This window comes from Bombus fervidus, chromosome 13 (genome assembly GCF_041682495.2).
Source record: "Bombus fervidus isolate BK054 chromosome 13, iyBomFerv1, whole genome shotgun sequence".
Lineage (NCBI taxonomy): Eukaryota > Metazoa > Arthropoda > Insecta > Hymenoptera > Apidae > Bombus > Bombus fervidus.
In genome coordinates this window covers 10,342,256-10,365,180 of record NC_091529.1, presented here as the reverse complement: position 1 = coordinate 10,365,180, position 22,925 = coordinate 10,342,256, and the positions used below count along the sequence as shown (strand labels likewise).

The following is a 22,925-nucleotide window of genomic DNA, read 5'->3' as shown; positions in this document are numbered from 1 at the left end:
AATAATTGGCCCATCTTCTCCAGCATGTAATTGCTATGTACGACTGTAATTTATACTTATTATTCTCTAAAATAAACATATAATGATGCCAAAATAAGCATAACATGTCACGTCTGATGAGTGGGCCACATATGTAGGTATACTATTTGTCGCACTGCAGGGAGGATCTGTTCCCGTAATTCTTATCGCCTTACTTCATCGTCCATTCTATATCACTAATACCTTTCTCTAACTTTTTTCTCAATATCTTTTTCGAACAAAACATAGAGCTTAAAACAATTAAAATAGTTCTTTCGCTACATGTGTACATTTATTTCCATTTTCTATTAATTTTTTTATTGAAGATACAGTAGTAGATTTCCATAGATAGGACAAATAATCGTTTCGATATAAAATGGAAAAATGCTCGATTGAACATTCAGATAAAGCCTCCAAAAATATGTTTTTAAAAATAAGAAATATTTTACGAACAGTTGTGTTATCAATTACGTAATGAAGCCGCTTCAGAGATATATGTATATGAATGCATATAGCTACAACTGCAGATGTGACCTCTGTTGTTTGGTCAGTTAAATTTATTTGGTTGCCAAACTTTTAAAAATTTGTAGATTTTCTAATAATTGAAACATTTATAATTATTTGATAATATTTACAATTTTATTGGTTTGTAGATGAATAATTATTTATATTTATTGTTCGGTAATTTTGAATCTACTAAAACGAAGATGATCATAAAGAAAAGAAATAATGTCAGCAATTAAAATGTTTGTTGATCGCACGGTCGATATATCGATTCGTTGGCCGTCTTCGATTGCCGCATTGCATCTCACAATCTTCAACCCTGTATCTATGAAACATCGTACCCGATCGATGGTATATTTTTCTTCCAATTTTTTCAAAAACATCAGTATTTCATAATTACTTATATCCCTTCTATCTATTCAAATTTTTCTCGTTCTGGTTCTAGTTAAGAAATATTTATCTATTAATTTTTTACTATTCTTTGTTTCTTCGCATTATTGAATATATAACTATAAAAAGTATATATATATATATATACACGCACACATGTATCTATACATAAATATAAAATATAACGTGTATATTCCATTTGTAAAAAAAAAAAATAGTTGCACAATGTGTTATTAAGAAGAATTATATATGATATATTTAGAATTTCAAAGTAATAGTAGAACATTGTTATTTTCTCTTCTCGTTAAATGCCCCTAATTTTCATACTATTTTCATGTCAAAATATAATTTCGAATAATATTCGAACGTGATCAGGGTACAAGTCAGAAGTTTTACAGTGCTGGCCATAGTGCGCGGCGCTAGTATTGAGCGGCATCCCTTACTAACCGTGTTGAGAATATCAGAAACCAAAATATAGCATCTCTTCAAGTCGGATACTGTCTCTTGTCGTAATGACGATGCGCCCTACGTTCCGCACTTATTCTACGTCCCACCATGTCAGTGACGTAGGTAAATGCGTTCACACGCGAGACATCGCGACGACACATGTGACGTTTCGACGCGCATGAAACGTAGATACGATTCAATTTACGATATCTACTCTAACGACATATATATACGTAAATCAATTAAAATTATTTCACTTTCCACTCTTCAAACCGTTCAATTAACAAACATAATATCTAAAAAATTTTTCTAAATGAAAGTGTTTAATGATATATTCGAACTATAAATGCAATTTAATCTGAACATATGTATGAAAGAATCAGCAATTTAGTGGGGCAGAATAACGAAAAAGTAAAGAACGTACGTTCGAAAGTACCATCGCGTATTGAGATGCATACGTAAAATTTCTACTCGATTCTACAGTAATTAAAATACTAATTAAAGAGTCCGTGACTAAAAACCTGGCGAAGCGTATTAATCCACTAATCTGCTCCGTTCAGAAACCGTTCAGTAATACGAAGATATATATATGTGCGCTTGTGCTTATTAATTGCAGGTACCTTAGCATTTGCATCAGCATCATTATTACATCGTTCGAATTATTTTACACTTGGCATCTTCTACATTACAGTCTGTAACGCGGTATATTCAGCAGCTATAACGTCGATGGCCTCCTTTTAAAGATTTCAAATTTTTCTCTTGCGATAAAGCACGTCTACCTCTTGCATCGTCTGCATAAGAAACATTAATAGATTCCTACTTGAACTTCCTACTTCTTGCGTTCTGCTTAAATCGAACAAAAGTGCCAACTTACTGCCATTAAGATATTACGACGCTTTCTTTATACTCTCCGATACAATTATAATTACATTTTTCATATGCTGATCGAAGATTAACGACTAGTAATTAGCGCAATTACATAACTGGCTTCGTTCTCGTTATCCAAAAGTGTTGGACAGTTTAGAAAAAAGTAATTATCATTGTTTAACGATATCTGTCAATATTATATAAAAATATATGAGAAAGATAAGTGATCCCAAAAGCGCAAGTTTAGCCAAGACAGCAGGGCTGGGCGTTCACGAGGCGCCACGACGACGGCGTCTCATCGATCTGACTAGCCGAATACCGCAGCCACTTACAATATACACAGAGCGTATACCAATGCCATAGGAAATCCACGTATCTGCAGAGAAAACTGCCAACTACTGCAAACAGTACGCTTGTGTCATCATAACATTTTTAATCGTTCACTTGTTTCATTTCCTACTTGACAAATTTATTGTCTTTCATATAGAGATAAGTTACTACTTCTATAAAAAAAACTACATACTAATATTCTCATTCTTCTGCCGTTTTACATTTTCCTTTTCTTTCCATAAATGTTCCGTCTAGCAATACCGAAATTTTACATATAACATATGGTAAAAATACAAACATTTCAATAATTTATCAAATATACATAATGAACTAGGAGAAAGGCACAAACATAAAAAGATAATTATAAAATACTGAATACCTGCATTTTATTGGAATAAATTTCTCTTTCATAATCTCCACGATGATGATAATATAATATTATCTGTGGTGAACAGTTAACAAACGAAATAGAGCAAACAAACACGGGAAATTAAAAATTACCAAAGCAAATACGATTAAACGAATTAAACAAAAAGAAAGAAAAACATACATCTCCTCGATCAGTTTCAAATGATTTATTACAGAGAGAAAAATTAAATATATTGTGCATTTGAAAAATGTCATAAATCTTTTTCATGCTTCCAACGATTGAAAAATATTCTTACAAGGACTTAAAATTTTGAACAATCTTTTCTAACTAATCAATATATCAAATGATTAATAGTTTCATAGCGTTTTCCTCTTCTTTTTCGACGAACACAATGCCATCTTGTGCTTAACCGTAAGTTTCAGCTAGTGCAATCATATGATTGTACACTTTCGTCGTACTGTTCGTGTGTTGTGTACATGTTACACGTGAAATAGTGTTTTTAATTATTTAATAATATTATAATTGTACAGCGTCTTAAATACGAACGAATTAAGAATAAAATGGCACGATAGATCTGTATCCATTTTCCTGTACCGTGACAAAATTATATAGATCCCACGAAAATGACAAGCAAAGATGAAGAGACATTTTGTAAAAAAATGCAGAAAGCCACTAGAGAAATTCATTCAATTAGTGACGCATTAGTAAATGCAAAATTAGCGTTTGGTAAAGCACGATCTTTTTAATTAACGTATCAGTGAAATTTACATTTTCATTTTTTCATATAGGTTAATAGAAATGACATATTTCGATATAACATCTATCAAAATTTTTATATTTTCTTTAATTTAATGTTCATATTTGACATATAATATAATATAACAATAAATCCTATATGAATTCTATTAAGCAATGCAATGAATATTTATTCTAAGATCATTGTGCAATAAACTAATGATAGATTACATAAAACTTAAAATCAAATGATATCAAATTAAAAATGACAAATATCATTGATTTTAAATAGGTTTTCTTGAGGATTCTGTATGGGCTGATGGTCTTTTGGTTTTCTATGAAATTTTTCGATATTTGGAACTTGCTATGATCAGGTGCAAACATACAAAAGTAGGATCACTTTTACAGGACGAACTTCGTCGTACCGAGGCGTTTGAACATGATCTTGAATTTTATTTGGGGACAGAATGGACAAAAAATTACAGTCCTAGGTAAATCCTTTTGTATTATATTTATATTTCTACGTACATGCGTACTTTCAAAAAAGGTTAATATGTAATTAATTTACTATCGGTCGCTGAAAATATTTAAAGACATTCGTGAATCATTTACAAAATCGATAGATCCTCGATTTAAAATTTGATGTATATTTGATATCTTTTCCAGGGATAGTGTTACCAAATATTTGAATCATTTAAAAGAAATCGAAAATACGGAACCCATTTTACTGATTGCATACATTTATCATCTGTACATGGGTCTTCTAAGTGGTGGGATTATTTTGCGCAAAAAAAGACAAGTTATGCAAAAAATTTGGCCATTTAAAGGATCTCGAACGATTGTTAATAATATTACAGACTTTGGAAACAGTAATATTTATGAACTTAAACGAAATATGCGCGATACTATGAACAATATCGCAGAAACGTTGGACGAAGATACAAAAAATAAACTTATTGAAGAAAGTAAAACGGTGTTTGCATTAAATAACGAGATTATAAGAAGTATAGAAGGTACAAGCACTGTCCTTGTGAAGAAAACAATGTATTTTGTTATCCCTATTATGATATTTCTTTTAGCCTTTTTTATTTCTTTGAAGAAAATATGATAAATATATATCCGTTTTAAACACAGATTTTACTTTATTTATATAAGAATAGTTTTTAAGTTTGATTTAGATATATCTCTTATTAAACATACGTTCAACACGTGTACATATAAATGCTCAACTATGGCGAAACAATCTAGTTATAAAATAAAAGAAATTAAATATCCTCTGTTGATCTTTCAGAAATAATTTCATAATTTACTGATTTAAACTAAAGCGAAATATACAAGATATTTTATTACATAAAAAATAAGTACCTATTAAGTGAAAGCAAACACATGTATATGTATATTATTTCATTGAGTTCATCACATATCTAAGCGTATTTTTATCGTACTTTTATTTAATATTCTGTTGCATTTCATTATAGTAGTAGGTTGGATATATAATAACGAAAAAAGTCCTTAAATATCTAATAATTAAAAACTAGTGATGTATATACCTTGTACTCTGTTATAATATCTGACAAGATCGTTTGAACACCAAAACCAATATGCTGAGAAACATTTGTGATCTCAAACAAATGTTTAAAATCATATTTAATTATAAATCTTTGTACACTCTATCATCATTTAAATTTATATAAATATTATTAAAATGTATGCACGAAAAATGTACAACCATCGCGATATAACTCTGCTAAGTATGACGATGTCTTCTAAAATCATTTTAAAATAATTTTATAAACAATCAAGTATTGCTTGTTTGTCAAATTTAAAGTTTGCCCAAGTCATTGAACAATATTCCATAGAATGGTTTTGGGCTTTCACGTGAGTTATTGGGAAGAAACCCGATGCGCTGGGATTCATTACCACAAGCGGAGAAGGTATAGTTTTTAAATCTGCCTGTAATTTATTTACCGCTTTGCCAAATAATAAAGATTTTAAATTTCCATCGGGAAATTCTGCATTCCGAAATTCTCTGGGTATTTGATCTGTAAATCAATAAAATTCTTCATTATATTACACAATCTCTTAAGCTTACAACTAGCGCCAATTACAATATTAAGCACCAAACCTTTCGGTTCCATATTTGGAACTTTAGCTTGAGCTTTATAACTAAAATCATTGCATTTTACAGACTGGATAGCTGGATCCATTAAAAATGAGTATGATTGTTGATTTTGTGGACTGTCGGTTAATTGTTTGGCGAGTATGGCTGACGTTTCATCTTCATTCTGTTCCCCGAATAGATTACGTTTGATCGCTGCTTTAGGTATGACGTTTTTACAATCGTGTATGCTACGTCGACTCCTTGCTGGTGAAGTATTACATTGTCGAAAGTTTTTAACATCTTTGAAGCTTGGAATATCGTTCTAGAAATAATTTACATTTACATTACAATTATTTTCAAATACATTAACAGAAGTAGATGATTAAGCAACAGATAGTTCAATTACCTGAACAGAATGAGGAAGTAATTGCCGTTTATTCTTTGGAACAGTGTCAACGTCACCCAGAGATTTATGTCTGTGTCTTCGTATAGTGTTTGCATTTTTCTCACGTAAATGTTTCTCTTGTATCCAACGTCTCACTCTCCTATTTGAAAATTATAATAGCAAAATAGAATTTTTGAAGCACATCTTCATTATACTTTTTATTCTTTTCTAACATCTAAACTAATTGCTTTTTTAACAATATTGTATATATGAACAAGGACATGACATCATGATATAAAGGATAGTAGATAATAATGTATACATCATGTCAAAATAATTTTTATCTTTTAGGCTTTTGAAATAATTTATTACCTTACAAAAGGAATAACCATGAAAAATGCATTTGCACCAACTCCTGTTTTTACTTTTGGAGTTATATCTTTCTTATTATTAGGTAAATCAGCGAGAGAGAACCATTCTACATTTTTTATTTCTTTCCTTGTTTTTGGTTGAAATTTCGTATCTTTTTGTACGCCACATATTATGTACAATCTTATCACTTGGTCATTTATTACCGATTCAATGTATTCATTTTCATTTATTAAATTTGAAATATCAAAACCAGTTTCTTCCAAAACTTCTCGAACAGCGCAACGAGACGGATCTTCATCCTCATTAACTTTGCCTTTAGGAAAACTCCAACTACTTTTTGCCCAATAACTTTGAACAAGTAACACTTTAGTTAAATCTTCGTTCAATACAATCGCTCCAAAGGTTGGAACACTTTGTTTATAATCACGCCATTGTTCAAGAATACTATCTATGTTAGCTACATGAGGTTTTAGGAACGGTATATGAAAAAAGATATTCGTGGCAAATTCTCTCATACTACATGGTCTCAACTTTGGATTTTCATCTGTACAATAAAAATCCAAATAAAACCAATGAGCTAGTTCGATTTGAAAACATATTCGGACTAAATCTTTCCTCTCTTCTTCAGGTACGTTGATAATAAATCGACTGAAAATATCAAAATCCCAAAATACTTTCAATACAGAATGAAACAATGTGAACGAAGTTAAATAATGATATGAAAAAATATTTTTTGAGAATTAAGTGTAAAAATTAACCTGCTTAAATCGTCGAGTATGTCGGATGGTACTGAATGATCCACCATTTCAGGAATTAATCATACAAAAAGAAATTTCAATATTCTCTTTTATAGCAAAACTTTGTAATCGCAAAGTACACACACAATCATTGTATATAATCACATTTCAAACGTTAACATAAACTACCCCAATTGAGTTCACTTATACTTTATGGCATTCCATTCTCTTTTTCAATTGATTCGCTCTATGATGCCATCTAACCTCCTTTCGGGACATTCCTATACCACGGTCGTGTACAAACATGTTTACAAAATTACACGAACGTAATCCGCAAAATTTGAGAATCAAATATATAATATTTAGCAAGTTTAATGGTAAATAATGTTTCGAATATCCATTCGTAACATTTATTTAATTACAATTTAATTTTCAAACTCGTCTAAGAATAAAATTAATTTGTATTGCTCTTTTATTTTTTATAAATCACTTAAAAAGATTCATTTTTTACAAGTGTATATACATACATACATACATATATATATATATATATGTGTACATAATGTTATTTTATACATTTATAATATGGTTCACTAATTAATTAGTTTTAATATTTGCTCTAATATATATTCCATGCTCTCATTATTATTTATCACTTTCAAATCCCATATATCTACATCATCCAAATTACATTCAGTTTCTGAATCATCAATACCTGTAAAGTATATTTTATTATTAACAATGTAAGTACATGTAAATATAATCATAATCAAACTTCCATTGTTTCATTCAACAATTAATTTTTGTTACCTACCTGGAGTAAATATCCAGCCACGTTCCTTTCTAATTGAATCATCTGATTCAATGCGAATTGTTTTACATATATTTTTAAAATTTTCCATAAACCATTGTATATCAGTTTTTCTTCTTGTATCACTTACTATCCATATAGGTTTGCTATATGCTAAAACAAATTGGCATATGATATTGTATAAAATATTAATTTTTAATATAAAATCATTTCGTACCGTTGTACATTTCTAGAGCTGCACGACAAAAATAGCCATAATCTTCGTTCCTGATGTTTTCTCCCCATTTTGCCATTTCAAGGCGATAATTTTCTTTGTATTTTCCATCTCCTAAAAGCTGATCGATATCCAGACCAAGAGATTTAGCCCAGTGAAACTTAATTGGTCCAGACAGTCTTATAATTTCACTCTTATCACGTCCAATTCTATTAACAAATAGATCATTCAACATGTTAAATTAACATATTATTATTATCATCACAATCATATTGTCCTCAGTTATTTTATTATGGTTAGAAGCTAATCACCTTTCGTGCAAAGCATTTGTAATATAATCTTTCCCAGATTTTCTTTTACCACTGAATAATAAAATTATTTGTGGTTTGAATGTTCCTTTATAGCTTATTTCACGGTCATCGGGAATATTGTCAGTCGCCATATTGAATTCGCACTGCTTCATTCACAAAAGATCGCATAATTGTTCGTTCAAAATATCAAAATTTATTACTTTATATAAATAAACTTTTCAGAAAGGTGCAATCTCTATGAGTATAATGCTCACTTGAAGTATATAAAAAGATAGTGGGGAACTTATTATTAATGGAGTGTATTAATTGAAGAGCTTGTTGACTGATGGAATCGCTGTGTTCTTTAAACTTTAAATGACGCACGCGATTATCTAAAATCTAGGAAAAAATTTATGTAAATTTTCCATACTTCCTACAAATCATTTATTTGAGAAAATTCCGTAGATTTGTATAACTACTTAAATAATTATATGACTCCAATTATACTGATGAATGTAAAAGCATTAAAATAAATTTAAGAACGCTCGTTTCTCATGATGTGTCTATTTAGACATTGATAATCATATGGACATGAATACTCAACCTACTTTCAATACTGTAATTTTCCATTACTGATTGGTGTATTAAAATTCCCAGTTTCTTAATATTACAGGTCCTGCTAAATACCATGTGGCCCTTAAAATATTGTAACTTCCTCTTGATTACTGACAAGTTTTTTCATACAACAATAAATAAGGCAGATATTCATTTTCTAGATCAATCTGTATATTAGATACGAGTCAGGAAAGTATAAAATATGTTTGTTTAATACCTTTAAAATTTTTTTATTACAATAAAATCATATATATATACAGGAAAGTTACTTTTTAGCTTTACGAAGAGCCTCACGTATCTGTGCCCTCTTCAATTGTTCTCTGGGTTTTAAGTTGTGCTTCTTCGCAAAGCGTTGATTTCTCAAGAATTTCAAATCCATCTAAAAAAAATATCAAATGTTATGAAGTCACATTTTGATTAATATAAACGATGTTACCTATAAAACAAATCTTAAAATCACAAGAGGAATTTCTTGATAACATAACAAGCAATTAGAGATTCTGTTTATGATTAAAAAAAGAAAAAAACTATTATTATTATTATTTAATAAATTTAAATCTTACACCAAGCGTAGATTCATGCCTGTAACGTTTTGGCTTTTTGATACCATTACGATGAGCTTTACGATCTACAAACCAGAAAGAACCAGGTAATGTTACGTTTCGTATTTTACATTTTAAGATGAATGAATTTCAATTTTCATGCTTCATAATTATTTACACTTACTTTGATTATGATTGGTATGATTCTTGGACTTTGCCATTTTTCTCTGTTAATCAATCTAGAAAAATAATAGCTTTAATCAGTTACAACATAAAATGTCATAAACAACCTTTGAGGTTAGGAGTTTCTCCGAAAATAAAATTATATTCTGTCATGAATTGGGAAAAAAGACTATAAGAAATTAATACAAGGTATTTTTACTCAATTGTAAAAAATAATATAATAACATAGTTATGTCATTTACATAAAAGATGATTTAGATATAATAAATTTATAACAAACCTACGGGAGTTCTTCCACAAGTGCTCGAAAGCGGAAGTCTAAAGGAAAAAGAGACAGATTCAGAGAGAAGAACAAAGAGTGTGAGAACGACACTAGCGCCAAATATACATATTTCTACCGCGCTATTTCTTTTCCTTCTTTCTTTAAAGTTCAATTTAATAACATATGGTCTTCAAAAACGGTAAATGAGAAACGTAATAATATTAAATATATTTAGTTATTTTAATATCTTTACAATACATAACATTTTTTTTTTTAACGAAGTTGACAATAGCTTAGTTAAAGCAGAATTGTAATACTTTAGAGTGTTCTTTGAAACAAGTAACATTTAAACGTTATAGAACATTTTATACACATGATCATTTCCTATTTTATACAGATATATTTTCATATTAATATACTTATGTTAAAAAACACAGACTAGCATTAGGACTAGCAGCAGAGAAGAGCGATTTATAACATTATATATCCGAGGTAGAAATCACTTTGTTATTTACAGTTATTTAATGCTTCAATTCTCTAAGCAAGTGCACGTATGCTAAAATATACGTATACTAAACATTAAAATAATGTTATCATTTATGAAAGACAATATTAAAATAAAAAAGTCATTGGTGTATTTATATATAATTAAACTAATTATAATAGTAAACAGTCCTACTAAAATAAATATTATATATTTATTTATGATGCTTTGTACTTTGTCTTTTAATGACCATCTTTTATTGATGCATGTGAGTATGTGTGCATATGCCTCAGATGTCACAATTATGTACATGTTCATTGATATGTTAAATAAATTGTTACTTTTTACAGAAAATTATTTTCAATATAATATTTACAAAAACAAATATAAATAAATCTAACATATTTGTTTCGTCATACTAACGCTTTAAATAAATGTTAAAATCAATAATAATTACATCACATATCTAGTTACTAGTTTGTTTCAAACAAACTTTTCTCATAAATTATAGATACACTGCAAGTCTGTAAATCCGATTAATATAAAATTCGTACTTAGTATTTATGTAACTTGTACATATCTTTATAAGTTATGAAATGCTTGAATGAATTATGAGATAGAATAATTCATAGACCTGAAACTTTTCTTTGTAATGTAACCCAATCCATGATTTTTTGTTGGAGTTTTCTCTTCTGTAATAAAACTTCAGCAGCTTTTTGAAACTTTTCTTCATTTCTACGTATATACATTCTTGCATCTTGTTCTAGTTGATTGATTTTCTCAGGACGTATTTCTACCATCGACAACATCTCCGTTAGATATGGATTGAAACGGAAGTAAACGTCTTCAGGCAGCAGATCGTTCAACATAATATGCACAGCTACACGGTATATTGTTATTCACGTTTAAGTATATGTTCAATACAAATAGCGAAATAAATATTTTATACGTTATTATGCAAATTAATACCTTCGGTATCAGTCGCGCTATCCAAAATTTTATAAAACTTGTCTTTCCAACTTGAAATCGCTATTTCTGTCGTTTTGCTGTTGTCATAAATTTGATTCGGCGTGCGACCAGTTCCGAATGAAACCACACAATGAATTGGATTATTTGGCCATAATTCTTTAGCTTCATGTAATGCGACTGCACATGGATTATTTACCAGTATACCTGCATAAAATTAAGGTATTTGAACACTTCAAGGTCAGTTTTGTTTTATATGGTTAGGGTTAGGGTTAGGGTTAGGTTTGAAATCTTCGGGCTGTCCTTCCAAACTGGAACGTTTGGTTGGACGGAGGCGCACCTCCCCTGACCTACAGGGTGACGCAGGTGCTCACGGAACACGGCAGGTGTCCGTGCGGATTTCCTCCACGAAAAAAAAGAAAAAAGAAAAAAGAGTTTGATATCTTCAATGATTATGAAATACATTGATATGTACCTCCATCCTGATGAAGGTATCCACCACATTTAAATTCTTCAAAATAACTGGGCGCTGCTGCAGATGCTCTAATAGCTTCCCACAATTTATGTTTATGAGATCCTAAATATATACTTTCGACCCTATGAGGTAAAGTATAATTTCTAAATACATAGGCCATTACACGTTCTTGGTTTACAACAGCAGATATAGCTGAAAACTAAAAAAAATAGCTATTGTATCATAGATGGAAGATTTTTTACTTTCAACAATTCTCAATAAAACAATGCAATATTTTGTTTATAAGTATGAAATAACACACATACTTTTGGAGCAGCAGGATCATGAACTGTTTTTATAAGAACTTTGTCCCCTATATTCTCTTTTAGTAATTTTTCCCAGAGCGCTGTATCATAATATCCATGGCTCCATACCAAATTACTCGTACCTTTTATTGCACTTTGAGTAAACACTTCAGTACTTAGTTCCTTGTATAATTCAGATATTTGAAACAACGATTTTCGTTTATGTCCACCTGTAGACAATATTATTAGTAAACTATGTGTAAAATGACAAATGGTAAATAATATTAATTTTTAAAAATAAATGTTGATGATTATTGTAATCAAACAAGCATACTATATACATACCTAAAGCAGCAGCAAGAATAGCTCCTGTACTCACACCACATATGTAATCAAACAGTTCATGAGTTTTCTTGCCTGTCAATTGCTCGAGTTTCTTTAACATTTCTATAACTAATACTCCACGCACACCCCCACCATCAATGGAAAGAATTCTAATACCTCTGCCAGGCAATGGTTCAGTATAACCCAATACTGCTAATGCTTCTCTAATAGATGCTATGAAGTTCAAAAGCATTCAGAATACTCTTTCTCATATAATTAACAAGATGGTAATGTCTTTAAATCATTGTATACCTTTTGTTTGTTCATCTTTAACCTTTTGTCTAGTTTTAAGCAATACTCTTATTGCTCCTCCTTTAATCGCATAATGTCTAGCTTCTGGATATTGATCAATGTGTGCTAATAAATCTTCGATCCTTCTCCAACGTGAAGCAGTTGATTCAGCAGTTATTATAGTATTCAAGACATGGTTTGTTCTAGACGCGATACTGTGTTTTGGTATATTTTTGTGAATATTTACTTTCCACTTTGGTGGTACGACTAATCTGGCTGTTTTACTTTGTACAGAATTAAATATCAGTGCACCAAGAAACTCAGAAATAATTCGCGATACTGCTTTGTTTTGAAGTTTACTCTCACGTATATTATCTTCATGAATTTGCTAAAAGAATTGTTGAACATAAGGAATATTAGATCTTTGAGTATGTCGCATATTATCCAAAATATATTACTTACTTTTTTATATTGAACAGAGCTGGTAGTTAATGTCTCTTCTTCTGGAGCATTCAATATTACCTTCTCTTTTTCTATTTTACTATCGTCGCCTTGTTTCGTATCTAAATCTTTATTATTATTCATATGTTTAGAAAATTCAAGCGCTGACAACTTCTTCAAAGTATTTATTTGTGAATATGTTACTCTTTGTAGAAAATCTAACCAATATTTAGAGAAGATAGTTTGTAAATTTTTATCATAACCAGCTTTGTTCAAATAATCTTTCAGTTGCGATAAAAGCTTCGAGTGATTTTGCATGGACATCTTTATTTTCCACAAAGTATTTAAACGATTTAATAATTTATTTTTATTAACACTTCCACTATAACCTTTACCCGTAGCACTATCTGTCAACTGTCTGTAAGTACAAAGAATTAAACATTTATATATTTATCACAAGAGCAAATTAATAATATAAATAATTAATAAATATAATAAGTAAGTAATTAATTAAATTTTGTGAATAAATCGTACACACTACAAGACATGATGCAAAATGATTTGATAATTGCTTAAATCAAATGACGAATTTTCGCGAAGCAAACTCATTGGACAAGTGTAACTATTATTAATTTAACTTTATACATTATAGTACAAACACAAGCGCATGTGCGTCATGTTATATAAATAACAAAATGGTACAATTAAGACTGGGAAAGGAACTAGAAGGATAATTTTTTAATTATGATAATTCTTGAACGAGGGAATACAACTTGACGTTCCATAGTTTACCTTGATAAAAGGAGAAACCTTTGATAATGTTTCACACTGTGATAATATTTTATAACATTTCGTGTCATTCTTGATTTGTTTCGTCGTATGAACGATGAGAATATGGGAATGATAAAAGTTTATCACACTAGCGATTATCGATTCGCTGAAAATTTTATAAAACGATTCGTAAAAATTGCTGACACCAATTTCCTTTTCTGCAATAGTTCTAACTAATGTCACTTTATTATTACGGGTTCATTTACCGAATCATCTTGAAATACTAAATAGACAACAGCTGATTCTACTTATATAAAGAACTGCTGACGCAGTTAGAGGCTCGTTTTGTAAATAATATGGCGCGATACTAGCCCACCAATAAGATTCGTTGATAACCATGTACCAACTTGATTCTCCAATATCAATACACCGACGAGGATAAGTGCCCCGTGTTACCAATATTGTTTACATCTTTGTTTACGATCTTTGCACGTAAACACTATTATGTTTACGTTACAGGTCTGGGTAATTGTACGCGAAATGCATTCCGCGATCAATCGAAGAAAACAGCGATGAATGAAAACAAATGTATTTAGACATTGTTTTTGTTTACCAACGGTGAGATATAAAGTTTATTCAACTTCTATGCTTTATTATTCTTCAAATTCCTAGTAAGATTAATTAATGAATTGTTCATTAACTTTTCTTTTCAACTACTATTTAAACAGTAGCATAATATCGCAACTAGGGAATAAAACTATTTTAAATCGTACGACACTAGCGCTCTTATGATGGAATGATAGAATTAAATAAAAAATTTGAATTCGTCAAATCTAAAACAATATATACTTTCAGAATATTTTCGTTCATTACTTAGTAAAAATTGTGCTAAAACGTCCAAAGAATATCTTTTTATCTCGACGTAAAGATGGTAAGAAGCGAGCAATAAATAAGACATGTCTTACGACTGTATAAAATATTAATACTTTATTTTCCATTCGAGTGTGCGTCACACTACGCACTGTGGGATATGTACAAAGTTTGTCGTACCGAAGCTTTCACTTTCGCCTGGTACAACCAATCGCGCACCTATCGATTAAAAATCATATTTTTACGTGCTAGATTTAAAAAGTAACGCATAAGTGTGATTGTTACATTCATATTGATTTTTCATAACTCTTTGTTTTTATTCTTCTGCACACTCTTTCGCCGTGAGTGAGATTTAAAAAAAAAAAAAAAAAAAAAAAGCTACACATGCTGTTTCGAGCGGTGTATGCGGTGTCTGAGGTATATCAGTGGTATGTCTATTGCGTTGCTTTACTGCGAACGAAAAAATCGGGGAAAACAACTGACGAAATCTACGAAATGAGAAAACAACATATGTAATAGTACGTATAGCGATCGATGCGAGTTCGTCATTGAGCGCGTGCACTATTATTTTCGTCCGTCGAATCTGGCAGTGAATCCTCGTTACAGAGGAAAATTGAGCTTCAATCTCTTCTTGGTACGAGTTTAAAATGTGTTGTGTCTATTGATATTCGCGGAGCGTGGCTAAGATTAGGATTGCTGAGAGGAAGCGTAATCACGTGACGTTGAATGAAGCGAAACTCTGTACTCGCATCGAACGAAGGAAAAAAAGAAAAGAAAAAAATTAAAGAATTTCTGTGGCGCTAGATTATTTTTCGTTCGGTGACGTTAAAGAAGGAAAAGAGTGTCGCAAGCTCGTCGTGTTCTTACTAAGCTAAAACAGGGGCGGAATAACGGGGTTGTTCGACTGGAACGAGACGCGATTTAGGAACAGGCTCGCAACCTAGGATCACAGATCTCCAAACAGTTCTATTTTATGACCAGTGCAACTACTTTATCGTCATTTCGATTTTTCTTCTTCGCTTTTATGAAATTATTTTACTATGTATTTTTATACATGCTTATATCTATACCGTTAATTATTTGCCTTTTTTTTTTTTTTTTTTTTTTTAGGATTCGTCCATTCGTAATTACACGATACACAGTGTTATTATGTAACAAAATAACGAAGAATATTGTGTAAATGAAGCAAATAAATGTCGGTGCAGATTCATATAAAAAAAAAAAAAAAAAAAACTAATATAATGGTGAAACACCAAGAGACACGAATCTCGAAAAATTAATGTAAATAAATTCGATATTATAAGAACTTTAATAAATCAATGTAAATGCCACGTACACATAGAGGGACCTTTAAAACGAAACAGAAAGATTCTTCACAAAAGATTGTTCAAAATCGATGCGAATTACTATTTTCACGGATCCCAAATCGAAAAAGGAAATAAAAGACAAATTAGAAGACAACTATGTAAACATATGTAATATCCTACGCATATAGCCAATATACTACTAATAAAATAAAGGTTCATAAAAGAACCATCACAATAAATTCCACAATTAAATACGATTCTATACGTTTCTAACAAACGGATATAAACAAAATAACGTTCTTATTTTTCCTTCGAAGTTCCTTCGAAATTTATAAATTTTCTCGAAGAACTTTAACTTCTAGCTAATATAATATAATAAATTTCGAATGGACGATTAGGGAAAAAAAGAGGCAAACTTTGAAGAAGAATTTCTTCGAACTTCGAATTTCGATCGAACGTACAAGAAAATCTGGGACCCTGCCATCAAGGCACCGTCATTTTCGGTTTACAATTGCCCGATGTAGCTCCGATGCGTCCCTCCCCCGTCTCTCGACAATGATCCCATTCTTCCAAGGTACACAATGATACGTGTTTAAAATATACAAATATATATGTACATATACGTATATACATTTATTTGTATATATATGATACACAGTATACGATATATATACAGATACATGTATATATATAGGTGCGTGCACAGAGAACGCATTATCGTACGCTAGTAGTACAAGTATGAAAAAGGTCAGCCATGCGTACACCAGACTGCGTATCATTTGCTTTTTCTTTCTTTTTTCTCTTTTATATTATTCGATCTCTCTCTACGTTGTACTAGGATTTGGTTACTTGAAGAGTATGTTACTAACTAGGTTTCGTTCTGTGGCACTGGGCTATTTCTGCCATTTTCCTGTTTTCTGCTTTTTTTTTTCTCTTTTTCTTTTTTGTTTATCGTTTTCTTACTTCTTAGTCGGAATGCGCAGATTGATTTTCATCGAGGGCGGACGAAACGCGCGTACCTCTTCCCGTCCTCCTCTCCTCAGAAGCGAGTTCTTCTTTTAATTCTCTTCGTAGCGTACATTCGTTTCGTTCATTTTTCAAGTTCGAAGGAAGAAGAGGAACTCGCGTTCCTCGAACTCTGGTCTCCCCCTCCTCTTTTTCTCTCCTTTATTCTACTCGACGCATTTTAAGTACTAATGGGTTCGTGGATTATTTATCTTTTTACTATTTCCTTCTTTTTTTTTTTTTTTTTTTTGTTTCTTTTTCGATGAACATTGGACGCTAGCCTCAACTACCGTCGTTCGAGTTGTTTTCATTTTCGTGACATTAGAGATTGGCATTTATATTATTTCTCTATTCTTATCGTTTTGGTTTTGCGTCGGATAATATCCTGCTTCAACTACTTGGCAATCTAATTATACGTACATACAGCAGCGTAGATTAACGAGGATAGATCGATTAAACGTTTATATTTTGTCTTCTAAAAGGGAGTTTATGCGTATAATAACGTTAAATACGTTGGATGAACGATAGTAGTTGAGGTTCGACGCTTCTGGTGCTGTGGATCTGTGCGATGAGAATCTTTCTTTTTGGTATTTCTTTTTCTTCCTTTTGTTCTTTTTTCTTTCTTTTTTTTTTTTCTTCTTTTGTGTGTGGTTTGGAGTTACAAATTTGGAAAGGGGTGATTTATGTACAAAGACCTAAATTCGAAAATTTCCCTTTAATCGTTCTAATTTTAAGAATTTTACGCATTTCGAATAACAATCGATGACTTTATAAAATACACGGATATCAAATTTCATTGTTTTCGAGTATTCAAATTCTTATTTAGACTACCTTGTCCTAATTAGTAATCGAGACGTGTTACATCTTCTGATTTTGTACTTTGAATCTTTCTTCCAAATGCCAGTTTCTCGAACGAACACGAAGCACATTCGCTATAATATATAAATGAAATTTCTATAAAATCTCATATTCAGCGGTTACACGCACTTCTGGCAAACCCACAGAATAAAAATCACAGCACCAAAATAGTTCAATTATTAGACAACGTTTAAACGTCCGGTTTTCTACTCGTATTTAAACTTCTCGTTCAATTTCTCTTTCGTTTCTCGATCCTATCGCACTGCCACCTTATTCGACACTCTATCTTACACGGACTACTGTGTTAACTCTTAATAGTACGCCTCGTATAGCTTTCCTACATATTTACAATCGCAGTTTTGGGAGAAGAATAGCCAAATGCAGAGTGCTGGTTTCGAGCATGCAAAGTTAAACCGACTCGGTTTAACCATCGAAGTCGTCCTTTTATCAAGTTCGTTAAAAAGAAAAAAAGAAACTCAAGGATCAGCTTTTTCGTAGAAATTATTTTAGCCTATCTGGTGCACAGACAGTAGAAATTCCATACTAATTCGCTATTTTGTCATTCCTGCGACGTTTTCTTCAATAGATCGAATAGCATCTCGCGTGATAGTTACACGATACATATGTTACAGAAAGCCATCGTAAATCAGCTTTATGATACGCATAATAATATGTATTTACATATTAGTATTATCAAAAAGAGCTAAAAAGATGTAATCTGAAATGCATATACAAGCATATTCAACGGTAAAAAGTTATTTGTAAATGTTTTTTGGAATTTCGAAACTCTCTGGTTACGCCGTTGAAGCTTTTCTTCCCCGTTTTTTTTTTCTTTCTTTTTTTCTTTTTTTCCCTTACGAAAAATTCGACACACACGCATGTACACGCACGTATAACCCACACATCCACACACCGCGCATCATCGAGCGTTCACAAATGCACAGCGGGCGTGGCACAACCGATCTTAGGAACCGAGTGGAATAAGCGACGGGTCGTGCCGCAACTCCCGGGAGGAAAACACATTTGGATTAACAATTATTGTAAACGTAAATACAAAAAAAAGAAAACAAAAGGGAACTATATTTTCCTTTTACTATCTACTACTCTAAAACGCTTCCCTGTTCCATTCGACATCTCGCTGTAATAAACTCGTACGCGCGATCAACGTTTTCTTTTTCTTCGTACTCTTCCTTTTTCTCCTATCGTACTATCTCTCTTCGCTCGCGCGCAAGCACACACCTCGTGTATATATAATGTGTACATATATATATATAGCTTTTCTCGTATGTATACCTATGTACAAAACACTACATGACTGGATTTGACTATATCAACTTTTTACTCCTTGTTTTCTGCATTTCTTCTCTCCCCTCCTCTTTTGCTTTTCTTTTCTCTTCTTTCTAGCCTTATAGAGAAGAGAATCGGTTCGCATTCTTCTGTTGTTTCTTCCTTTAATGGTTTTCTCTAATTTTCTAAACGATACGCGAAATTGGCGCGGTAGGTTCGTCGTCCGGCTACTAAAAATTAAGCGTACAATTCTATCGCGAAATAGATGCACAAAGCGTATTGCATAGCCTTCCCTCAACGGCACGCCTTCCGGTCTCTTCTTTTCTAATTCTACTTCTGGTCTCTGTTCTCCTTCGACCATTATCGAAACGTTTCGTATCTCTTGCTATTTTTCCGTCTCTCTCGAAGATGCTACCAGAGTTTTATTCTTTTTATTCGTTTTATTTCTTACGTTCGAGTAATCTCAGTGTCCCTCTTTCGACCATACGTTTAACTCTTTCTTCTTTTAACAAGATTCAACCGTTGAGTTTTAAATTATACGCAGAGTTTACTTTTGCTCTTTGTTTCTCCGATATTCATCGATCTGTTATTAACCTTTCGCAGATCAGTTTCTTTTCTTCTTTTCCAGCTTCGAATTAACGCCAAGGGAATCCGATCGAAAGCTGACATTATCGTGAAAGTTCTCGAACGTTTTAATATCGTACGCAGAAAGAATATTATTGCATGATAATTACGTGAATGTTTCGTGCGGGGTGGAGGGGTGGGGATGGAGAGACAACGAAGCGAGAACGGAGTAAATGCTCGTGTCTCGCGATTCTTTCTATTTCGTATAACATTCGATACTTAAATAAACAACGCTCGAACGTTACACATTCGACTTACGTTTCTCGTCAAACGATTTAGTCTCTCTTGCTTCGTTTCCTTGCACCAACGAGCATCTTTCCGTAAAAAGAAATCTAACTTTCAAAGGGCTAAATCATCGAATCATTGTCTCGAACGGAAGTATAAAAAACAGTTCAGACTTTTTGAAGTTCCGCATCTTCGATCGATCTACTTTGCCTGCTGCAACGCCAATAGAGGGCGTTCTATCCCAAAAGAAAAAATAAAATAAAAAAGTATTATAATAATAAAAGAAAAAAGTCTCAGAAAACTCTAGATCATGATACGAGACGACACGCAGTCTCTGTCAATGAATTGCGAACAAAACCAATTCCGATGCCTTGAACGATCGGATGCGCACGAATATTCGCGAATAAAAACGCGTACAACTAAATAACAAAGGGGGCCCATCGAGACCTTGGACCCTCGCGCTCGCTATTCGGCCCTCTGCATATACATACGCATATATGTATACACACATACATACACACACACGCGCGTACACACACACATACATACGTATATATATATTTTTTATATATATATATCATATATATATATAAATTCTGCACGCGGAATTACGATTCGTTTTGGGACAACGCCTCGGCATTGATCGTTGCTCGATCTCCGAGTAAAAACTATAGCGAATATCCGATAGCTTTATCTAGATAGATCGACTAAAACTCTTATGTTTCGTGTTTTTCCATCGATCAGGCGCTCTCTCCACCGGTCGAGCCCACGAAAAATAGTCCTCCTTCGCTCGCAAGTCGCTCAACGATCGGCGAATAATCGAATAAATGCGTTCGAAGGGAAGTGGCTCTTTGAAAAAGAAAAAAGAAAAAAAAAGAGATGTCCCTAGTCCCTCGATGTCCCGTTTGGGTTTACGAATCTTCGCGATGAATCTACAGAATCCGTACAGAACACTAAAATATCGAACACGTTTCGAGATCTGTCTCTCTCTTTTTTCGAAGACGATTCTGTTCACAGTGGTGACGAAGGGAAACCAAACGACGATTCGGTCGAGCAAACACAACGTATTTTATACATCTATGTCTCTTTCGCACGTGCCTGTGTGTTGTATACTCTTTTCGTTTCAAGAATCTTGTCGCGCGTTCTTTAACTCGAACTTTGCCTCGTCCCTCTTGATTCTCTGTTCGTGGCCGTGGGTCCCTCAGCATCATCGTTGTCGTTGTCGTCGTCGCTGCTGGGCATCGCTTGCTCCTCGGCCTCTAGGCTCAGCAGAGAGTCACCCTGGCCAGAGTTTCCCTCAGCGGCGTCTCTCAAAAATGGACGTCCCTCACGTCGGTCGGCGTGCCCGCCTTCTCGTGTTCCAGGATCTTCTCCTGGCTGGTTATATCGTCCCCCAGAGGCCTCTGCGACGTGCCCGAAAGAGACGATCCGGTCACCTGATGGCCGTTCCCGCCGGTACCGTCCGCACCCACTGCTTCAGATACCATCTCTTCGATTTGCTCCAGGCAACCTTGCAGGTAATCCTGGAAGAGCAGGAAACATCGATCAGTCTTCCAATTGGCTTCTTAGATACGGGCTTTGATATTTCGATCAGGGACATTCTGAGAAACGTAGCGAATCGAGATTAATAGATTTTGCGGAATATAATAATTATAGATTCTAGAATGTTACGATTCTTGTTAGAAATTAGAAAGAGAGCGATCGATTTACGAATCGTTAGGGAACTTTGGTGAAACGAACGGTAACGCGTAAGATAATTCGATTAATTAATCGAGCTAGCGTGTAATTTTGATCGACAAGAGAAAGTTCCAAGAAGCAGTTTGAGAGATCGTTCGCGAATCCAGCCAAGACGTGGCGCAAAAACGTGCTGATGAGCGGAGTGTAGCAGGTGTCGGGCACATGTTTACGGGGAAAAAAAGTCACAGCGTGACGGGAAAGGGAAAAGACGATTCGAAACACGCGCAGACTATACATTCATAATGCGCCGAGTGCAAATAAAGTGCACGCGTGAATGGCTCGGCATGGGGTCTACGTCCTGTAAGCGCAATATTTTCGACGACCACATGTGTTTAGAAGCAGGAAGGAACGTATACCAAGAACTATGTTGGCCACCTGCCCCTCTGTTCATTCATAATCTCCAACCGTCCAGATTCGAACCAAAGTGAAAACGAATCTCTCTACGTGATTTTTTAAACGTTCGTCTTTTATATTTACAACGCAGCTCGACGAAAGATGAAATTTTGAATAATTTCGACGTTTATCCATTCGCGAAACTTCACCGATACGTGCTCCATATGTTAACGAGAACGAATACCGTTTGCAACGTTCGAGATTTTTGTTTTAAATTTAATTTTTTTTTTTTTTCTTTTTATTTAAACGTTTTCCTTAAATCGTAGGTTGAATCCGACAAAAGCTCCTTATTCTGCTATCTCGATGGATCTGTTTGCGATCGAACTTTGTTAATTAAAAATATCTGATAAATCTCAGACAGAAGCTGTCGCGCAACGTTTATTTCCGACATTTCGGATAAACCGGGTGCA

General features: G+C 32.9%; 5 protein-coding genes and 1 long non-coding RNA gene across 7 annotated transcripts in view; 1 reads left to right on the top strand and 5 right to left on the bottom strand.

Annotated features, from left to right (window-relative positions):
- Positions 1-673: 673 nt before the first annotated feature.
- On the bottom strand, positions 674-2,550 carry LOC139993556 (uncharacterized). The gene is made up of 3 exons (XR_011801406.1): positions 2,234-2,550; positions 1,980-2,150; positions 674-963 (listed from the first exon to the last, which is right to left on the bottom strand). It is a non-coding gene; the product is annotated as an uncharacterized lncRNA (long non-coding RNA).
- Positions 2,551-3,351: 801 nt separating this feature from the next.
- On the top strand, positions 3,352-4,791 carry Ho (heme oxygenase). The gene is made up of 3 exons (XM_072015383.1): positions 3,352-3,652; positions 3,954-4,152; positions 4,328-4,791. Exons 1-3 carry the CDS (start codon positions 3,550-3,552, stop codon positions 4,767-4,769), a joined length of 744 nt encoding a protein of 247 aa, XP_071871484.1. The 5' UTR covers positions 3,352-3,549; the 3' UTR covers positions 4,770-4,791.
- Positions 4,147-7,512, bottom strand: Dcp2 (decapping mRNA 2). The gene is made up of 5 exons (XM_072015374.1): positions 7,278-7,512; positions 6,520-7,167; positions 6,169-6,307; positions 5,787-6,084; positions 4,147-5,703 (listed from the first exon to the last, which is right to left on the bottom strand). The coding sequence occupies exons 1-5, from the start codon at positions 7,322-7,324 to the stop codon at positions 5,450-5,452; spliced, it is 1,386 nt and encodes a 461-aa protein (XP_071871475.1). The 5' UTR covers positions 7,325-7,512; the 3' UTR covers positions 4,147-5,449.
- Positions 7,513-7,699: 187 nt separating this feature from the next.
- Positions 7,700-8,754, bottom strand: Pmvk (Phosphomevalonate kinase). Its single transcript, XM_072015389.1, has 4 exons — positions 8,593-8,754; positions 8,285-8,490; positions 8,071-8,220; positions 7,700-7,971 (listed from the first exon to the last, which is right to left on the bottom strand). Exons 1-4 carry the CDS (start codon positions 8,742-8,744, stop codon positions 7,850-7,852), a joined length of 630 nt encoding a protein of 209 aa, XP_071871490.1. The 5' UTR covers positions 8,745-8,754; the 3' UTR covers positions 7,700-7,849.
- Positions 8,755-9,511: 757 nt separating this feature from the next.
- On the bottom strand, positions 9,512-14,871 carry LOC139993543 (calcium-independent phospholipase A2-gamma). Of its 2 annotated transcripts, XM_072015373.1 has the most exons (11): positions 14,231-14,866; positions 13,460-13,856; positions 13,019-13,385; positions 12,728-12,940; positions 12,404-12,612; positions 12,099-12,297; positions 11,627-11,830; positions 11,292-11,537; positions 9,913-9,967; positions 9,750-9,814; positions 9,512-9,565 (listed from the first exon to the last, which is right to left on the bottom strand). In XM_072015373.1, the coding sequence occupies exons 1-9, from the start codon at positions 14,296-14,298 to the stop codon at positions 9,963-9,965; spliced, it is 1,908 nt and encodes a 635-aa protein (XP_071871474.1). In that variant the 5' UTR covers positions 14,299-14,866; the 3' UTR covers positions 9,512-9,565; positions 9,750-9,814; positions 9,913-9,962. The 2 variants fall into 2 exon arrangements, with proteins under 2 accessions (XP_071871474.1, XP_071871473.1); XM_072015372.1 differs by lacking the exons at positions 9,512-9,565; positions 9,750-9,814; positions 9,913-9,967 and having other exon boundaries at positions 11,284-11,537; positions 14,231-14,871.
- A 2,821-nt stretch (positions 14,872-17,692) lies between these two features.
- Positions 17,693-22,925, bottom strand: part of Cycd (cyclin D) — a 139,128-nt gene continuing 133,895 nt past the window's right edge. Inside the window, exon 8 of the mRNA XM_072015382.1 lies at positions 17,693-21,908. Within this exon, the coding sequence (XP_071871483.1) occupies positions 21,696-21,908 (213 nt within the window). The 3' untranslated portion in view covers positions 17,693-21,695. The remainder of the gene's footprint in view (positions 21,909-22,925) is intronic.